Source organism: Neoarius graeffei, chromosome 1 (assembly GCF_027579695.1).
Source record: "Neoarius graeffei isolate fNeoGra1 chromosome 1, fNeoGra1.pri, whole genome shotgun sequence".
NCBI lineage: Eukaryota > Metazoa > Chordata > Actinopteri > Siluriformes > Ariidae > Neoarius > Neoarius graeffei.
In genome coordinates, this window is record NC_083569.1 from 17,756,616 (window position 1) to 17,774,659 (window position 18,044).

Consider the following 18,044-nt stretch of genomic DNA (forward strand, 5'->3'; position numbering starts at 1 on the left):
CCTTTGTTTTGTTTTGGAGCAGCCTTTGTTTTGGTTTGGAGCAGCGTTTGTTTTGGTTTGGAGCAGCGTTTGTTTTGATTTGGAGCTGCCTTTGTTTTGGATTGGAGCAGCCTTCGTTTTTGTTTGGAACAGCCTTTGGTTTGGTTTGGAACAGCCTTTGGTTTGGTTTGGAGCAGCCTTTTTTGGTTTGGTGCAGCCTTTGTTTTGGTTTGGATCAGCATTTGTGTTGGTTTGGTGCAGTCTTTGTTTTAATTTGGCGCAGCCTTTGTTTTGGTTTGGAGCAGCCTTTGTTTTGGTTTGGAGCAGCGTTTGTTTTGGATTGGAGCAGCCTTTGTTTTGGTTTGGAGCAGCGTTTGTTTTGGTTTGTAGCAGCCTTTGTTTTGGTTTGGAGCAGCTTTTGTTTTGGATTGGAGCAGCCTTTGTTTTGGAGCAGCCTTTGTTTTGGTTTGTAGCAGCTTTTGTTTTGGTTTGGAGCAGCCTTTCTTTTGGATTGGAGCATCCTTTGTTTTGGTTTGGAGCAGCCTTTGTTTTGGTTTGGAGCAGCTTTTGTTTTGGATTGGAGCAGCCTTTGTTTTGATTTGGCGCAGCCTTTGTTTTGATTTGGTGCAGCCTTTGTTTTAGATTGGAGCAGCCTTTGTTTTGGATTGGAGCAGCCTTTGTTTTGGGTTTGGCGCAGCCTTTGTTTTGATTTGGGGCAGCCTTTGTTTTAGATTGGAGCAGCCTTTGTTTTGATTTGGCGCAGGCTTTGTTTTGATTTGGCGCAGCCTTTGTTTTGATGTGGTGCAGCCTTTGTTTTAGATTGGAGCAGCCTTTGTTTTGGATTGGAGCAGCCTTTGTTTTGGTTTGGAGCAGCCTTGGTTTTGGATTGGAGCAGCATTTGTTTTTGATTGGAGCAGCTTTTGTTTTGGTTTGGCACTACCTTTGTTTTGATTTTGTGCAGCCTTTGTTTTTGATTGGAGCAGCATTTGTTTTTGATTGGAGCAGCTTTTGTTTAGGCTTGTAGCAGCTTTTGTTTTGGTTTGGAGCAGCTTTTGTTTTGGATTGGAGCAGCCTTTGTTTTGGTTTGGAGCAGCCATTTTTTGGTTTGGAGCAGCCTTTGTTTTGGTTTGGAGCAGCGTTTGTTTTGGTTTGGAGCAGCCTTTGTTTTGGATTGGAGCAACCTTTGTTTTGGTTTGGAGCAGCCTTTGTTTTGGTTTGGAGCATCTTTTGTTTTCGGTTGGAGCAGCCTCTGTTTTGGAGCAGGCTTTGTTTTGGTTTGGAGCAGCGTTTGTTTTGTAGCACCCTTTGTTTTGTTTTGGAGCAGCCTTTGTTTTGGTTTGAAGCAGCTTTTGTTTTGGTTTGGAGCAGCCTTTCTTTTGGATTGGAGCATCCTTTGTTTTGGTTTGGAGCAGCCTTTGTTTTGGTTTGGAGCAGCTTTTGTTTTGGATTGGAGCAGCCTCTGTTTTGGAGCAGCCTTTGTTTTGGGTTGGAGCAGCCTTTGATTTGGATTGGAGCAGCTTTTGTTTTGGTTTGGATCAGCTTTTGTTTTGGTTTGAAGCAGCCTTTGTTTTGGATTGGAGCAGCTTTTGTTTTGGTTTGGAACAGCCTTTGTTTTGGTTTGGAGCAGCCTTTGTTTTGGTTTGAAACAGCCTTTGTTTTGGTTTGGAGCAGCCTTTGTTTTGGATTGGAGCAGCAGTTGTTTTTGATTGGAGCAGCTTTTGTTTTGGTTTGGCGCTACCTTTGTTTTGATTTGGTGCAGCCTTTGTTTTTGATTGGAGCAGCATTTGTTTTTGATTGGAGCAGCTTTTGTTTTGGCTTGTAGCAGCTTTTGTTTTGGTTTGGAGCAGCTTTTGTTTTGGATTGGAGCAGCCTTTGTTTTGGTTTGGAGCAGCCTTTGTTTTTGTTTGGAGCAGCCTTTTTTTGGTTTGGAGCAGCCTTTGTTTTGGTTTGGAGCAGCATTTGTTTTGGTTTGGAGCAGCCTTTGTTTTGGATTGGAGCAACCTTTGTTTTGGTTTGGAGCAGCCTTTGTTTTGGTTTGGAGCATCTTTTGTTTTCGGTTGGAGCAGCCTCTGTTTTGGAGCAGGCTTTGTTTTGGTTTGGAGCAGCGTTTGTTTTGTAGCAGCCTTTGTTTTGTTTTGGAGCAGCCTTTGTTTTGGTTTGGAGCAGCGTTTGTTTTGGTTTGGAGCAGCGTTTGTTTTGATTTGGAGCTGCCTTTGTTTTGGTTTGGAGCAGCGTTTGTTTTGGGTGGGAGCAGCCTTTGTTTTGGCTTGGAGCAGTCTTTGTTTTGGTTTGTAGCAGCGTTTGTTTTGGTTTGGAGCAGCGTTTGTTTTGGGTTGGAGCAGCCTTTGTTTTGGGTTGGAGCAGCCTTTGTTTTGGACTGGAGCAGCTTTTGTTTTGGTTTGGAGCATCTTTTGTTTTGGTTTGAAGCAGCCTTTGTTTTGGTTTGGAGCAGCCGTTGTTTTTGTTTGGAGCATGTTTTGTTTTCGATTGGAGCAGCCTCTGTTTTGGAGCAGCCTTTGTTTTGGATTGGAGCAGCCTTTGTTTTGGTTTGGAGCAGCCTTTGTTTTGGTTTGGAGCAGCGTTTTGTTTTGATTTGGGGCAGCCTTTGTTTTAGATTGGAGCAGCCTTTGTTTTGATTTGGCGCAGGCTTTGTTTTGATTTGGTGCAGGCTTTGTTTTGATTTGGCGCAGCCTTTGTTTTGATTTGGTGCAGCCTTTGTTTTAGATTGGAGCAGCCTTTGTTTTGGATTGGAGCAGCCTTTGTTTTGGTTTGGAGCAGCCTTTGTTTTGGTTTGGTGCTGCCTTTGTTTTGATTTGGTGCAGCCTTTGTTTTAGATTGGAGCAGCTTTTGTTTTTGATTGGAGCAGCTTTTGTTTTGGCTTGTAGCAGCTTTTGTTTTGGTTTGGAGCAGCTTTTGTTTTGGATTGGAGCAGCCTTCGTTTTGGATTGGAGCAGCCTTTGTTTTGGTTTGGAGCAGCCTTTGTTTTGGTTTGGAGCAGCCTTTTTTTGGTTTGGTGCAGCCTTTGTTTTGGTTTGGAGCAGCCTTTGTTTTGGTTTGGAGCATGTTTTGTTTTGGATTGGAGCAGCCTCTGTTTTGGAGCAGCCTTTGTTTTGGTTTGGAGCAGCCTTTGTTTTGGATTTGAGCAGCTTTTGTTTTGGTTTGGAGCAGCCTTTGTTTTGGTTTGGAGCAGCGTTTTGGTTTGGTTTGGAGCAGCCTTTGTTTTGGATTGAAGCAGGCTTTGTTTTGGATTGGAGCAACCTTTGTTTTGGTTTGGAGCAGCCTTTGTTTTGGTTTGGAGCATCTTTTGTTTTGGGTTGGAGCAGCCTCTGTTTTGGAGCAGGCTTTGTTTTGGTTTGGAGCAGCGTTTGTTTTGGAGCTGCCTTTGTTTTGTTTTGGAGCAGCCCTTGTTTTGGTTTGAAGCAGCTTTTGTTTTGGTTTGGAGCAGCCTTTCTTTTGGATTGGAGCATCCTTTGTTTTGGTTTGGAGCAGCCTTTGTTTTGGTTTGGAGCAGCTTTTGTTTTGGATTGGAGCAGCCTTTGTTTTGATTTGGCGCAGCCTTTGTTTTGATTTGGTGCAGCCTTTGTTTTAGATTGGAGCAGCCTTTGTTTTGGATTGGAGCAGCCTTTGTTTTGGGTTTGGCGCAGCCTTGTTTTGATTTGGGGCAGCCTTTGTTTTAGATTGGAGCAGCCTTTGTTTTGATATGGCGCAGGCTTTGTTTTGATTTGGCGCATCCTTTGTTTTGATTTGGCGCAGCCTTTGTTTTAGATTGGAGCAGCCTTTGTTTTGGATTGGAGCAGCCTTTGTTTTTGTTTGGAGCAGCCTTTGTTTTGGATTGGAGCAGCATTTGTTTTTGATTGGAGCAGCTTTTGTTTTGGCTTGTAGCAGCTTTTGTTTTGGTTTGGAGCAGCTTTTGTTTTGGATTGGAGCAGCCTTTGTTTTGGTTTGGAGCAGCCTTTTTTTGGTTTGGAGCAGCCTTTGTTTTTGGTTTGGAGCAGCGTTTGTTTTTGTTTGGAGCAGCCTTTGTTTTGGATTGGAGCAACCTTTGTCTTGGTTTGGAGCAGCCTTTGTTTTGGTTTGGAGCAGCTTTTGTTTTGGATTGGAGCAGCCTCTGTTTTGGAGCAGCCCTTGTTTTCGGTTGGAGCAGCCTTTGATTTGGATTGGAGCAGCTTTTGTTTTGGTTTGGATCAGCTTTTGTTTTGGTTTGAAGCAGCCTTTGCTTTGGATTGGAGCAGCCTTTGTTTTGGTTTGGAACAGCCTTTGTTTTGGTTTGGAGCAGCCTTTGTTTTGGTTTGAAACAGACTTTGTTTTGGTTTGGAGCAGCCTTTGTTTTTGATTGGAGCAGCATTTGTTTTTGATTGGAGCAGCTTTTGTTTTGGCTTGTAGCAGCTTTTGTTTTGGTTTGGAGCAGCTTTTGTTTTGGATTGGAGCAGCCTTTGTTTTGGTTTGGAGCAGCCTTTGTTTTGGTTTGGAGCAGCCTTTTTTTTGGTTTGGAGCAGCCTTTGTTTTGGATTGGAGCAGCCTTTGTTTTGGTTTGGAGCATCTTTTGTTTTCGGTTGGAGCAGCCTCTGTTTTGGAGCAGGCTTTGTTTTGGTTTGGAGCAGCGTTTGTTTTGGAGCAGCCTTTGTTTTGTTTTGGAGCAGCCTTTGTTTTGGTTTGGAGCAGCGTTTGTTTTGGTTTGGAGCAGCGTTTGTTTTGATTTGGAGCTGCCTTTGTTTTGGATTGGAGCAGCCTTCGTTTTTGTTTGGAACAGCCTTTGGTTTGGTTTGGAACAGCCTTTGGTTTGGTTTGGAGCAGCCTTTTTTGGTTTGGTGCAGCCTTTGTTTTGGTTTGGATCAGCATTTGTGTTGGTTTGGTGCAGTCTTTGTTTTAATTTGGCGCAGCCTTTGTTTTGGTTTGGAGCAGCCTTTGTTTTGGTTTGGAGCAGCGTTTGTTTTGGATTGGAGCAGCCTTTGTTTTGGTTTGGAGCAGCGTTTGTTTTGGTTTGTAGCAGCCTTTGTTTTGGTTTGGAGCAGCTTTTGTTTTGGATTGGAGCAGCCTTTGTTTTGGAGCAGCCTTTGTTTTGGTTTGTAGCAGCTTTTGTTTTGGTTTGGAGCAGCCTTTCTTTTGGATTGGAGCATCCTTTGTTTTGGTTTGGAGCAGCCTTTGTTTTGGTTTGGAGCAGCTTTTGTTTTGGATTGGAGCAGCCTTTGTTTTGATTTGGCGCAGCCTTTGTTTTGATTTGGTGCAGCCTTTGTTTTAGATTGGAGCAGCCTTTGTTTTGGATTGGAGCAGCCTTTGTTTTGGGTTTGGCGCAGCCTTTGTTTTGATTTGGGGCAGCCTTTGTTTTAGATTGGAGCAGCCTTTGTTTTGATTTGGCGCAGGCTTTGTTTTGATTTGGCGCAGCCTTTGTTTTGATGTGGTGCAGCCTTTGTTTTAGATTGGAGCAGCCTTTGTTTTGGATTGGAGCAGCCTTTGTTTTGGTTTGGAGCAGCCTTGGTTTTGGATTGGAGCAGCATTTGTTTTTGATTGGAGCAGCTTTTGTTTTGGTTTGGCACTACCTTTGTTTTGATTTTGTGCAGCCTTTGTTTTTGATTGGAGCAGCATTTGTTTTTGATTGGAGCAGCTTTTGTTTAGGCTTGTAGCAGCTTTTGTTTTGGTTTGGAGCAGCTTTTGTTTTGGATTGGAGCAGCCTTTGTTTTGGTTTGGAGCAGCCATTTTTTGGTTTGGAGCAGCCTTTGTTTTGGTTTGGAGCAGCGTTTGTTTTGGTTTGGAGCAGCCTTTGTTTTGGATTGGAGCAACCTTTGTTTTGGTTTGGAGCAGCCTTTGTTTTGGTTTGGAGCATCTTTTGTTTTCGGTTGGAGCAGCCTCTGTTTTGGAGCAGGCTTTGTTTTGGTTTGGAGCAGCGTTTGTTTTGTAGCACCCTTTGTTTTGTTTTGGAGCAGCCTTTGTTTTGGTTTGAAGCAGCTTTTGTTTTGGTTTGGAGCAGCCTTTCTTTTGGATTGGAGCATCCTTTGTTTTGGTTTGGAGCAGCCTTTGTTTTGGTTTGGAGCAGCTTTTGTTTTGGATTGGAGCAGCCTCTGTTTTGGAGCAGCCTTTGTTTTGGGTTGGAGCAGCCTTTGATTTGGATTGGAGCAGCTTTTGTTTTGGTTTGGATCAGCTTTTGTTTTGGTTTGAAGCAGCCTTTGTTTTGGATTGGAGCAGCTTTTGTTTTGGTTTGGAACAGCCTTTGTTTTGGTTTGGAGCAGCCTTTGTTTTGGTTTGAAACAGCCTTTGTTTTGGTTTGGAGCAGCCTTTGTTTTGGATTGGAGCAGCAGTTGTTTTTGATTGGAGCAGCTTTTGTTTTGGTTTGGCGCTACCTTTGTTTTGATTTGGTGCAGCCTTTGTTTTTGATTGGAGCAGCATTTGTTTTTGATTGGAGCAGCTTTTGTTTTGGCTTGTAGCAGCTTTTGTTTTGGTTTGGAGCAGCTTTTGTTTTGGATTGGAGCAGCCTTTGTTTTGGTTTGGAGCAGCCTTTGTTTTTGTTTGGAGCAGCCTTTTTTTGGTTTGGAGCAGCCTTTGTTTTGGTTTGGAGCAGCATTTGTTTTGGTTTGGAGCAGCCTTTGTTTTGGATTGGAGCAACCTTTGTTTTGGTTTGGAGCAGCCTTTGTTTTGGTTTGGAGCATCTTTTGTTTTCGGTTGGAGCAGCCTCTGTTTTGGAGCAGGCTTTGTTTTGGTTTGGAGCAGCGTTTGTTTTGTAGCAGCCTTTGTTTTGTTTTGGAGCAGCCTTTGTTTTGGTTTGGAGCAGCGTTTGTTTTGGTTTGGAGCAGCGTTTGTTTTGATTTGGAGCTGCCTTTGTTTTGGTTTGGAGCAGCGTTTGTTTTGGGTGGGAGCAGCCTTTGTTTTGGCTTGGAGCAGTCTTTGTTTTGGTTTGGAGCAGCGTTTGTTTTGGGTTGGAGCAGCCTTTGTTTTGGTTTGGAGCAGCCTTTGTTTTGGTTTGGAGCAGCTTTTGTTTTGGATTGGAGCAGCCTTTGTTTTGGTTTGGAGCAGCCTTTGTTTTGGTTTGGAGCAGCCTTCGTTTTGATTTGGCGCAGCCTTTGTTTTGGATTGGAGCAGCTTTTGTTTTGGCTTGTAGCAGCTTTTGTTTTGGTTTGAAGCAGCTTATGTTTTGGATTGGAGCAGCCTTCGTTTTGGTTTGGAGCAGCCTTCGTTTTGGTTTGGAGCAGCCTTTGTTTTGGATTGGAGCAGCCTTTGTGTTGGTTTGGAGCAGCATTTGTTTTGGTTTGGCGCAGCCTTTCTTTTGATTTGGCGCAGCCTTTGTTTTAGATTGGAGCAGCCTTTGTTTTGGATTGGAGCAGCTTTTGTTTTGGCTAGTAGCAGCTTTTGTTTTGGTTTGGAGCAGCTTTTGTTTTGGATTGGAGCAGCCTCTGTTTTGGAGCAGCCTTTGTTTTGGCTTGGAGCAGCCTTTGTTTTGGTTTGGAGCAGCGTTTGTTTTTTGTTGGAGCAGCCTTTGTTTTGGTTTGGAGCAGCCTTTGTTTGGTTTGGAGCAGCCTTTGTTTTGGTTTGGAGCAGCTTTTGTTTTGATTTGGAGCAGATTTTGTTTTGGTTTAGAGCAGCCTTTGTTTTGGTTTGGAGCAGCCTTTGTTTTGATTTGGTGCAGCCTTTGTTTTGATTTGGCGCAGCCTTTGTTTTGGATTGGAGCAGCTTCTGTTTTTGCTTGTAGCAGCTTTTGTTTTGGTTTGAAGCAGCTTTTGTTTTGGATTGGAGCAGCCTTCGTTTTGGGTCCGTGTACGTCGCGGCCATCAGATAACGGTTTTGATTTAGAAAAATAAAAAATAGAAAACGACCTGTATTTCGTTTTTCGTTTTAAAATCAATGAACAGAAAACGGAAGACGACCGGACCTGACTCTTCGCTTGACTTTCTGTGCAGTGTAAATAATGGTAATTTGAAATTGAGAAAAAATTCTATTCCCGATTTTACCTAAAGGCCTTTCTTAATGACCCGGAAGCTGTGCTCTCCGCGAGCTACTCGCGACGAGAGATATCTGTAGGCGTTGTTCAGACCCGTGTACGTGTAGTTGTGGCAGGTAGGCTACTATGAACAGCTACGTTTTGTTCAAGGGCGCAAAGCGACTGGCCGTAAAGGAGGAGGACATGACCGTGGCAAAGATTGGAAGGATTTTCCAGGTGCTAAGAATTTGCAGTTTAGAAAATAGTAGGCCTGCTATAACAACTAGATTGCTAGTCATCGGCTCTGTCACGCCAATAAGCAAAAAGTATCACTATCCCCACCACCACGACTTTCTCAGTTATGGCAGCTATAATTATGTAATACTGTGTGTTACATGGGCATCAGACGACACCTTTCTGTTTAATTTGTCCTAAAACTTTCTTTTCTTACGTGCCTATTGCAACCCGGCTAGCCAGCCAGCTAGCAAGAAGTGTTATTAAACCGTCCATATGTCCATTAAAATAACCTCAGTCATTCAGTGCAAACTTATTGGCTAATACACTGGCGTTTTAATATTGCATTGGCATATTTGGTGTATTTTTCGGGACATGAAATGGTTTCCCCAAACTGAACCCATACGAAAAAGAACAGTAAAGAATTTATAAGAGTTTACCACTGTCTTAGTATTAAATCCTTATAAATATAAGGATCAATCCTTATAAGGATTTATAAATAAATATATATGCCATGTATGATTTACTCCTGAAAGTGGCCCATTTTGCATTTTCCTCATACAAATTTATGAAAATCTAGTATGTATGAAGTGAACATTGTGCATGGTTTTTACAGATAATGTGTATGATGAATTACACCGTCTTTGTATGCTTCATGTAATGTTTGTAGTTTTAAATTATATTTTACAGTTTAAAATGTATATGCCTTTTATATGTAAATCCACATATGTTTGTGTTGGATTTACATATAAAAGGCATGTACATTTTAAACTGTAAAATATAATTTAAAACTACAAACATTACATGAAGCATACAAAGACGGTGTAATTCATCATACACATTATCTGTAAAAACCATGCACAATGTTCACTTCATACATACTAGATTTTCATAAATTTGTATGAGGAAAATGCAAAATGGGCCACTTTCAGGAGTAAATCATACATGGCATATATATTTATTTATAAATCTCATCTCATTATCTCTAGCCGCTTTATCCTTCTACAGGGTCGCAGGCAAGCTGGAGCCTATCCCAGCTGACTACGGGCGAAAGGCGGGGTACACCCTGGACAAGTCGCCAGGTCATCACAGGGCTGACACATAGACACAGACAACCATTCACACTCACATTCACACCTATGGTCAATTTAGAGTCACCAGTTAACCTAACCTGCATGTCTTTGGACTGTGGGGGAAACCGGAGCACCCGGAGGAAACCCACGCGGACACGGGGAGAACATGCAAACTCCACACAGAAAGGCCCTCGCCGGCCCCGGGGCTCGAACCCAGGACCTTCTTGCTGTGAGGCGACAGCGCTAACCACTACACCACCGTGCCGCCTATTTATAAATCCTTATAAGGATTTACTACTAAGACAGTGGTAAATTCTTATAAGTTCTTTACTGTTCTTTTTCGTATGGGTCAGGTCACCAGTTAAGAGCAGGTCACAAAACATGTAGGCTAAATGATGTTGGCTGCTCAGTGGGATGGTGGTGGTCGTCTATGTGCGCGTGGGGGGATAAAGTGGAGACGGTGGTGTATTAGCAAGAGAGGACAGAAAGAGGAGAGGGTGATGGGAGCATGAAATTAGGTGGATAGCCTAAAAATCTTAATCATGCTCATTGCTTCTAATTTTGTTCAACTCCACAGATCACTGGGGATTCCCTATATCTGACGGATGATTCCAATACGGCCCTATTCCCAGAAGACACTGGGTATTTTTCAACATTGACTCTGGTAAGCCGTGGACACTACGAGGTGCATGGCGACCCCGAGCAAAACGCCGCACACAATGCTCCTACATGCTCTACACCTTTTGCATTTAGACGGCTAGCCTCTTTCTCCTCCTCATCTTCCTCCTCCTCTCCCAGTCTGTCAAATATACGACAGGGACCAATGGGAAGAACATTTCAAAGGTGAGCTACCTAATATCTACTGCTAAATAAAACACACACATGTATAGGTGTGTGTGTCTCCATGATGACGCTACTGAGCACATGGATGTTAGACACCTTGTGCTCCTCTACCTTCTGCTGGAGGATGCCTTACAGGTGCACATTTGAGTTTAGGGGTGCACTCACTTCCGTGAGGATACTGAAGGTGTGTGTGTGTGTGTGTTACTGATATTTCAGCTGTCGAAGTAGGAAACATGAGCAACTGAATGTGTTTTTGTTTTATCTTCAGGTCAGTACACTTTGCTGATGTTGTTGACAACCGGCTGACAACCTCACGCACACTTGTGATTAGATTCACTGAGGCTGAAGCCACACTACAAGGTATCTCAACCAAAGTGAAAGAAGCCCTTGGCACTGATCACCTAATCACCCTCACTGACTCTCAGGGGAACAAGATTATGGATTCCGAAGGCACAAGAAGTAATTATCTAACCTTAGCTTGCTGTTTTTGAATTAAGACTGATGTTGTTTTTGTTATATGTTATATATTATGTTGATATGTTGTGATATGTACTCTGACTTTTAAGCTGCCCACTACTGGAAACAAAATTCAAGGAAGATTTATGCCTTGATGGATGAGGACTTCCAGGAGTTCCAGTCAGGGCGAAGATCAAGAACTAGGTAATACAAAATGACGTAAAGCAATTGCCAAAGTGGAAAAAGCTTTTCACTCCTTTGTTGAATAATGTATAGAACTAGCTCATTTTTTTCTGTACATTTAAGTCGCAGGGTTGAGGATAGCTTTCCAGTCCAGCAAACACTGGACCAACTACAAGAAATTAGAGACAACATAACCCGGCTGTCAGAGGTGGTCAAGACTACGACTACAGCAGCTCTGACGACTGCTGCCCTGAAGCCAGCAATGGAAGGTGTATCCTGCCTTGTTTGTAAAGGTATGAAACTACACAGCATGGACATGCTGCTGATCCATTCTCTGTAATTAAAAGTGCAAAGCAAAGGGGTGATTCATTGTGTGTAAATTGGTGAATGAGGGGTGTTGGTGAAGCACTTATGACTTCTCATTTAGAGGGTAAAACAAATTATAACTATAATTCATTTACCATTATTACATAGTTTTCTCTTCTTTGATATTTTGCAGATATAATGGATAGACCCGTCTTTGCAACCTGTTGCAGGTCTCTTGTTGGGTGTTGGACCTGTGTGGAGCAGTGGCTGCTTACCTCTGAGCACTGCCTGAAATGCAGAGCTGAAGCTTTTAGTGAAAATATACATGAGACACTGGGTCTCTCTGCAGTGCTGTTATTTTTTAAGACTGCAGAGGCCTAATTTTGTGAGCTGCTACTGGCCTCTTACTTTTCGTTCTTAATAAATGTTTATTTTTGGACATCGTTGTTTGGACTGTTCAGAGTACAGAGGCCTAAACTAGAGTGGTTACTGAATAAAACAATTCATATAAAATGCATATTTCCTTTGGCCTTTGATAATAAATGTTTATTTCTGAGCATCATTGTTTGGATTGTGCATCTTTCATAAGAACCTTCTGCTCAACCATCAAAGACATGGTAAATGGCAAGACAAAGCAGTGTATTACAATCCTGAAATTGCAGGACTAATGTTAAGGAAGCAAACATTACTCTTAAGCAGCATGTTGTCTAGTGATATCAATAAGACACCTAAGTGCATTCTGAAATGGGCTGAAATTGTTGTTGACTGCACTGTGCAAAAGTGACAAGGGATCAAAGTGTGATGCAAACTCGCTTTCAGCATTTCTGCGGGCTTCCTCATTGGAAAAAGGGTCTGTGCCAAACACGGCTTCTCTGGTCAGTGCTGTCCCCACTTCCTGCTGGTAGAGGTCTGCTGCAATTTCACCAATAGGTAGGTTGTCTTCCAAGACCTTTGCCGGGCATCCTTGACCACAGAGGAGATTTGGTATCCCCTTTCCTGTTAAAAATAAGGGCTTGATATGTAGCTATACATGCTTACTGACAAAAACAAAATAAATAACAATGTAAGTACCTGGAATTCTGTGGGCATTCCATGCTTTCACAAAATTTGTGAGGCCAATTCGGGATATGTGACATGTTAGGTTGGATGTGCAGAATTTTGTCAAGCTGTCATCCAAACAAATTTCCTCCTGGTCACACATCTGAACAAGCGCAGTCTTCAGGGGAAAATTTACCCTTTGATTTACTTCTAACCACATCCTTTCAATTGTATGATTCTGTGCAGATGAAAAGATTATGAGGATAGTGTCATGCTACAGGCACCCAGTACAGCAAGCATTAATTAGATTGATGTGTGTGATTTGTTTTACCCTGGTCGATGGCGTTTGAAGGTATGGCTGCCTTTCCTTGTTGTGGCGGTATGCAGCCAGCTTCTCCTGGACAAATAAGATCAAGAAAAACTCCCTTCCACAGTCTACACGCACTTGGTCCCATATCCCGTAGGACATCACAGCTGGCCTGAAAACAATACATAAACATGTGGAAAATGTCAAGCTTAAATAGAATTACTAACAAATACATTGAACAGCTAACATCTATAATGGTGATCCTCTCAAGAAAGGGGGGCATATTTTCTTTCTTTTCTTTTTTTTCTTACCTGTACACTTCATCATAAATTATAATGTTGTTTTTGATGGGCATTGTTGAATGCCCAACAATCTTCTTACTGTACCCATCAATAGCCATGACATGGGTCACTCCAAACATGACCAATTTTTCATTTTGGTCAATGTGTAACTTGTGACCCACATATTCAGCATTGTAAGGGACTGGGTTAAGGTTTCTGGCACCCTATAGTAAAATAAATAAATAGATGATAAATAAAAATTGTCTCTCATTGGTATGCACACCTTTTCAATACCTTTTCAACAAGCCTATGTATGATGAGACATTGTATTTGGCCTTACTTGCTGTCTTGCTGCATGGTATGGTGGATTAACTGTTTGTAGGACTTTGCCCACTCTGCCCTCAGAAGCTTTGACCCCTTTTGCAGCAAGATAGCCGGTCATCATTTTTCTTCCGTAGTACGACCCAGTCTGAGAAAGGAATTTTATGTTTTGATGCATTTATCATGATGCATTTATCATTATTAAGATTAATTCATGCCCCCCCCCCCCCCCACACACACACAAGGCCTTCTCCTTGACTCCCTCTTCCTGCATGACCCCTAGCTGGCAGTTAACTGGGTTGACTCTTTGAGCCAGGGATCTGCCCAAGGTTTCTTCTGCTCGAATTTTAACTGCCCCCCTCACCCCCCAAGCAAGCCACATAGGCTCGCTCGTGCCCTTTGTTCACATCATCCACCACCACCCCCCTCAGTGCAGCCCAATTTCACTGCATTTTTTACACTCAGTAATTATGTATGTTACAGAAAATTCCCTTGTATGGCCTACAAGGTGTGTTGTGTGTTGAGAAGACGAGATACTCTGCATATGCACAATCATGTGTCAACTATGCAACTGCAGCGCTACGCGATCTTTTGGAATACCGGAACATAAAACATTTTTATTCAAACTGTGACAAACACCGCACCTCTTCAATAGCTTTCGCCACTTCACTTTCCAATTGCCTGTCAGGGCAGAAATCCTTTGCGCCAAGTCCTTGCTCTTTGCACCACCGCCGTACATTCCTCTCTGAAAATCCTCTTAAAGAACCAAAGTGACCCGTCAGTGCTGCAGCAATATCGGCACATGCCATCCCACTTAATCTCCTGTGTTTTATAAAATCCGAGTACTGATCTAAAGACATTTTGGATCTAACAGTTGGCTACATACAAATGTCTTCTCCGTAGAGGCGGTATTTTCAGGTTTTGTGGCGCTCGCAGGAGAGCACAGCTTCCGGGTCAGGTTTTGTGGCGCTCGCAGGAGAGCACAGCTTCCGGGTCATTAAGAAAGGCCTTTAGGTAAAATCGGGAATAGAATTTTTTCTCAATTTCAAATTACCATTATTTACACTGCACAGAAAGTCAAGTGAAGAGTCAGGTCCGGTCGTCTTCCGTTTTCTGTTCATTGATTTTAAAACGAAAAACGAAATACAGGTCATTTTCTATTTTTTATTTTTCTAAATCAAAACCGTTATCTGATGGCCGCGACGTACACGGACCGTTTTGGTTTGGAGCAGCCTTTGTTTTGGTTTGGAGCAGCCTTTGTTCTGGTTTGGAGCAGCTTTTGTTTTGGCTAGTAGCAGCTTTTGTTTTGGTTTGGAGCAGCTTTTGTTTTGGATTGGAGCAGCCTTCGTTTTGGATTGGAGCAGCCTCTGTTTTGGAGCAGCCTTTGTGTTGGTTTGGAGCAGCCTCTGTTTTGGCTTTGAGCAGCCTTTGTTTTGGTTTGGAGCAGCGTTTGTTTTGGGTTGGAGCAGCCTTTGTTTTGGTTTGAAACAGCCTTTGTTTGGTTTGGAGCAGCCTTTGTTTTGGTTTGGAGCAGCATTTGTTTTGGTTTGGCACAGCCTTTGTTTTGATTTGGCGCAGCCTTTGTTTTGATTTGGCGCAGCCTTTGTTTTGATTTGGTCCAGCCTTTGTTTTAGATTGGAGCAGCCTTTGTTTTGGTTTGGAGCAGCCTTTGTTTTGGTTTGGAGCAGCATTTGTTTTGGTTTGGCACAGCCTTTGTTTTGATTTGGCGCAGCCTTTGTTTTGGATTGGAGCAGCTTTTGTTTTGGCTAGTAGCAGCTTTTGTTTTGGTTTGGAGCAGCTTTTGTTTTGGTTTGGAGCAGCCTTCGTTTTGGCTTGGAGCAGTCTTTGTTTTGGTTTGGAGCAGCATTTGTTTTGGGTTGGAGCAGCCTTTGTTTTGGATTGGAGCAGCCTTTGTTTTGGTTTGGAGCAGCATTTGTTTTGGTTTGGCGCAGCCTTTCTTTTGATTTGGCGCAGCCTTTGTTTTAGATTGGAGCAGCCTTTGTTTTGGATTGGAGCAGCTTTTGTTTTGGCTAGTAGCAGCTTTTGTTTTGGTTTGGAGCAGCTTTTGTTTTGGATTGGAGCAGCGTCTGTTTTGGAGCAGCCTTTGTTTTGGTTTGGAGCAGCGTTTGTTTTTTGTTGGAGCAGCCTTTGTTTTGGTTTGAAACAGCCTTTGTTTGGTTTGGAGCAGCCTTTGTTTTGGTTTGGAGCAGCTTTTGTTTTGATTTGGAGCAGATTTTGTTTTGGTTTAGAGCAGCCTTTGTTTTGGTTTGGAGCAGCCTTTGTTTTGATTTGGCGCAGCCTTTGTTTTGGATTGGAGCAGCTTCTGTTTTGGCTTATAGCAGCTTTTGTTTTGGTTTGAAGCAGCTTTTGTTTTGGATTGGACCAGCCTTTGTTTTGGCTTGTAGCAGCCTTTGTTTTGGTTTGGAGCAGCCTTTGTTTTGGTTTGAAACAGCCTTTGTTTGGTTTGGAGCAGCATTTGTTTTGGTTTGGCGCAGCATTTGTTTTGGTTTGAAACAGCCTTTGTTTGGTTTGGAGCAGCATTTGTTTTGGGTTGGAGCAGCCTTTGTTTTGGTTTGAAACAGCCTTTGTTTGGTTTGGAGCAGCATTTGTTTTGGTTTGGAGCAGCATTTGTTTTGGTTTTGCGCAGCCTTTGTTTTGGCTTGGAGCAGCCTTTGTTTTGATTTGGCGCAGCCTTTGTTTTGATTTGGTGCAGCCTTTGTTTTAGATTGGAGCAGCCTTTGTTTTGGATTGGAGCAGCCTTTGTTTTGGGTTTGGCGCAGCCTTTGTTTTGATTTGGGGCAGCCTTTGTTTTAGATTGGAGCAGCCTTTGTTTTGATTTGGCGCAGGCTTTGTTTTGATTTGGCGCAGCCTTTGTTTTGATGTGGTGCAGCCTTTGTTTTAGATTGGAGCAGCCTTTGTTTTGGATTGGAGCAGCCTTTGTTTTGGTTTGGAGCAGCCTTTGTTTTGGATTGGAGCAGCATTTGTTTTTGATTGGAGCAGCTTTTGTTTTGGTTTGGCACTACCTTTGTTTTGATTTTGTGCAGCCTTTGTTTTTGATTGGAGCTGCATTTGTTTTTGATTGGAGCAGCTTTTGTTTAGGCTTGTAGCAGCTTTTGTTTTGGTTTGGAGCAGCTTTTGTTTTGGATTGGAGCAGCCTTTGTTTTGGTTTGGAGCAGCCATTTTTTGGTTTGGAGAAGCCTTTGTTTTGGTTTGGAGCAGCGTTTGTTTTGGTTTGGAGCAGCCTTTGTTTTGGATTGGAGCAACCTTTGTTTTGGTTTGGAGCAGCCTTTGTTTTGGTTTGGAGCATCTTTTGTTTTCGGTTGGAGCAGCCTCTGTTTTGGAGCAGGCTTTGTTTTGGTTTGGAGCAGCGTTTGTTTTGTAGCACCCTTTGTTTTGTTTTGGAGCAGCCTTTGTTTTGGTTTGAAGCAGCTTTTGTTTTGGTTTGGAGCAGCCTTTCTTTTGGATTGGAGCATCCTTTGTTTTGGTTTGGAGCAGCCTTTGTTTTGGTTTGGAGCAGCTTTTGTTTTGGATTGGAGCAGCCTCTGTTTTGGAGCAGCCTTTGTTTTGGGTTGGAGCAGCCTTTGATTTGGATTGGAGCAGCTTTTGTTTTGGTTTGGATCAGCTTTTGTTTTGGTTTGAAGCAGCCTTTGTTTTGGATTGGAGCAGCTTTTGTTTTGGTTTGGAACAGCCTTTGTTTTGGTTTGGAGCAGCCTTTGTTTTGGTTTGAAACAGCCTTTGTTTTGGTTTGGAGCAGCCTTTGTTTTGGATTGGAGCAGCAGTTGTTTTTGATTGGAGCAGCTTTTGTTTTGGTTTGGCGCTACCTTTGTTTTGATTTGGTGCAGCCTTTGTTTTTGATTGGAGCAGCATTTGTTTTTGATTGGAGCAGCTTTTGTTTTGGCTTGTAGCAGCTTTTGTTTTGGTTTGGAGCAGCTTTTGTTTTGGATTGGAGCAGCCTTTGTTTTGGTTTGGAGCAGCCTTTGTTTTTGTTTGGAGCAGCCTTTTTTGGTTTGGAGCAGCCTTTGTTTTGGTTTGGAGCAGCATTTGTTTTGGTTTGGAGCAGCCTTTGTTTTGGATTGGAGCAACCTTTGTTTTGGTTTGGAGCATCTTTTGTTTTCGGTTGGAGCAGCCTCTGTTTAGGAGCAGGCTTTGTTTTGGTTTGGAGCAGCGTTTGTTTTGTAGCAGCCTTTGTTTTGTTTTGGAGCAGCCTTTGTTTTGGTTTGGAGCAGCGTTTGTTTTGGTTTGGAGCAGCGTTTGTTTTGATTTGGAGCTGCCTTTGTTTTGGATTGGAGCAGCCTTCGTTTTGGTTTGGAGCAGCGTTTGTTTTGGGTGGGAGCAGCCTTTGTTTTGGCTTGGAGCAGTCTTTGTTTTGGTTTGGAGCAGCGTTTGTTTTGGGTTGGAGCAGCCTTTGTTTTGGTTTGGAGCAGCCTTTGTTTTGGTTTGGAGCAGCTTTTGTTTTGGATTGGAGCAGCCTTTGTTTTGGTTTGGAGCAGCCTTTGTTTTGGTTTGGAGCAGCCTTTGTTTTGATTTGGCGCAGCCTTTGTTTTGGATTGGAGCAGCTTTTGTTTTGGCTTGTAGCAGCTTTTGTTTTGGTTTGAAGCAGCTTATGTTTTGGATTGGAGCAGCCTTCGTTTTGGTTTGGAGCAGCTTTTGTTTTGGCTAGTAGCAGCTTTTGTTTTGGTTTGGAGCAGCTTTTGTTTTGGTTTGGAGCAGCCTTCGTTTTGGTTTGGCGCAGCCTTTCTTTTGATTTGGCGCAGCCTTTGTTTTAGATTGGAGCAGCCTTTGTTTTGGATTGGAGCAGCTTTTGTTTTGGCTAGTAGCAGCTTTTGTTTTGGTTTGGAGCAGCTTTTGTTTTGGATTGGAGCAGCCTCTGTTTTGGAGCAGCCTTTGTTTTGGTTTGGAGCAGCGTTTGTTTTTTGTTGGAGCAGCCTTTGTTTTGGTTTGAAACAGCCTTTGTTTGGTTTGGAGCAGCCTTTGTTTTGGTTTGGAGCAGCTTTTGTTTTGATTTGGAGCAGATTTTGTTTTGGTTTAGAGCAGCCTTTGTTTTGGTTTGGAGCAGCCTTTGTTTTGATTTGGCGCAGCCTTTGTTTTGGATTGGAGCAGCTTCTGTTTTGGCTTAT

General features: G+C 42.8%; 1 protein-coding gene across 1 annotated transcript; it reads right to left on the bottom strand.

Annotated features, from left to right (window-relative positions):
• Positions 1-11,288: 11,288 nt before the first annotated feature.
• Positions 11,289-13,847, bottom strand: LOC132886813 (uncharacterized). Its single transcript, XM_060921929.1, has 6 exons — positions 13,572-13,847; positions 12,947-13,075; positions 12,637-12,830; positions 12,350-12,497; positions 12,052-12,256; positions 11,289-11,976 (listed from the first exon to the last, which is right to left on the bottom strand). Exons 1-6 carry the CDS (start codon positions 13,785-13,787, stop codon positions 11,672-11,674), a joined length of 1,197 nt encoding a protein of 398 aa, XP_060777912.1. The 5' UTR covers positions 13,788-13,847; the 3' UTR covers positions 11,289-11,671.
• Between the last annotated feature and the right edge of the window lie 4,197 nt (positions 13,848-18,044).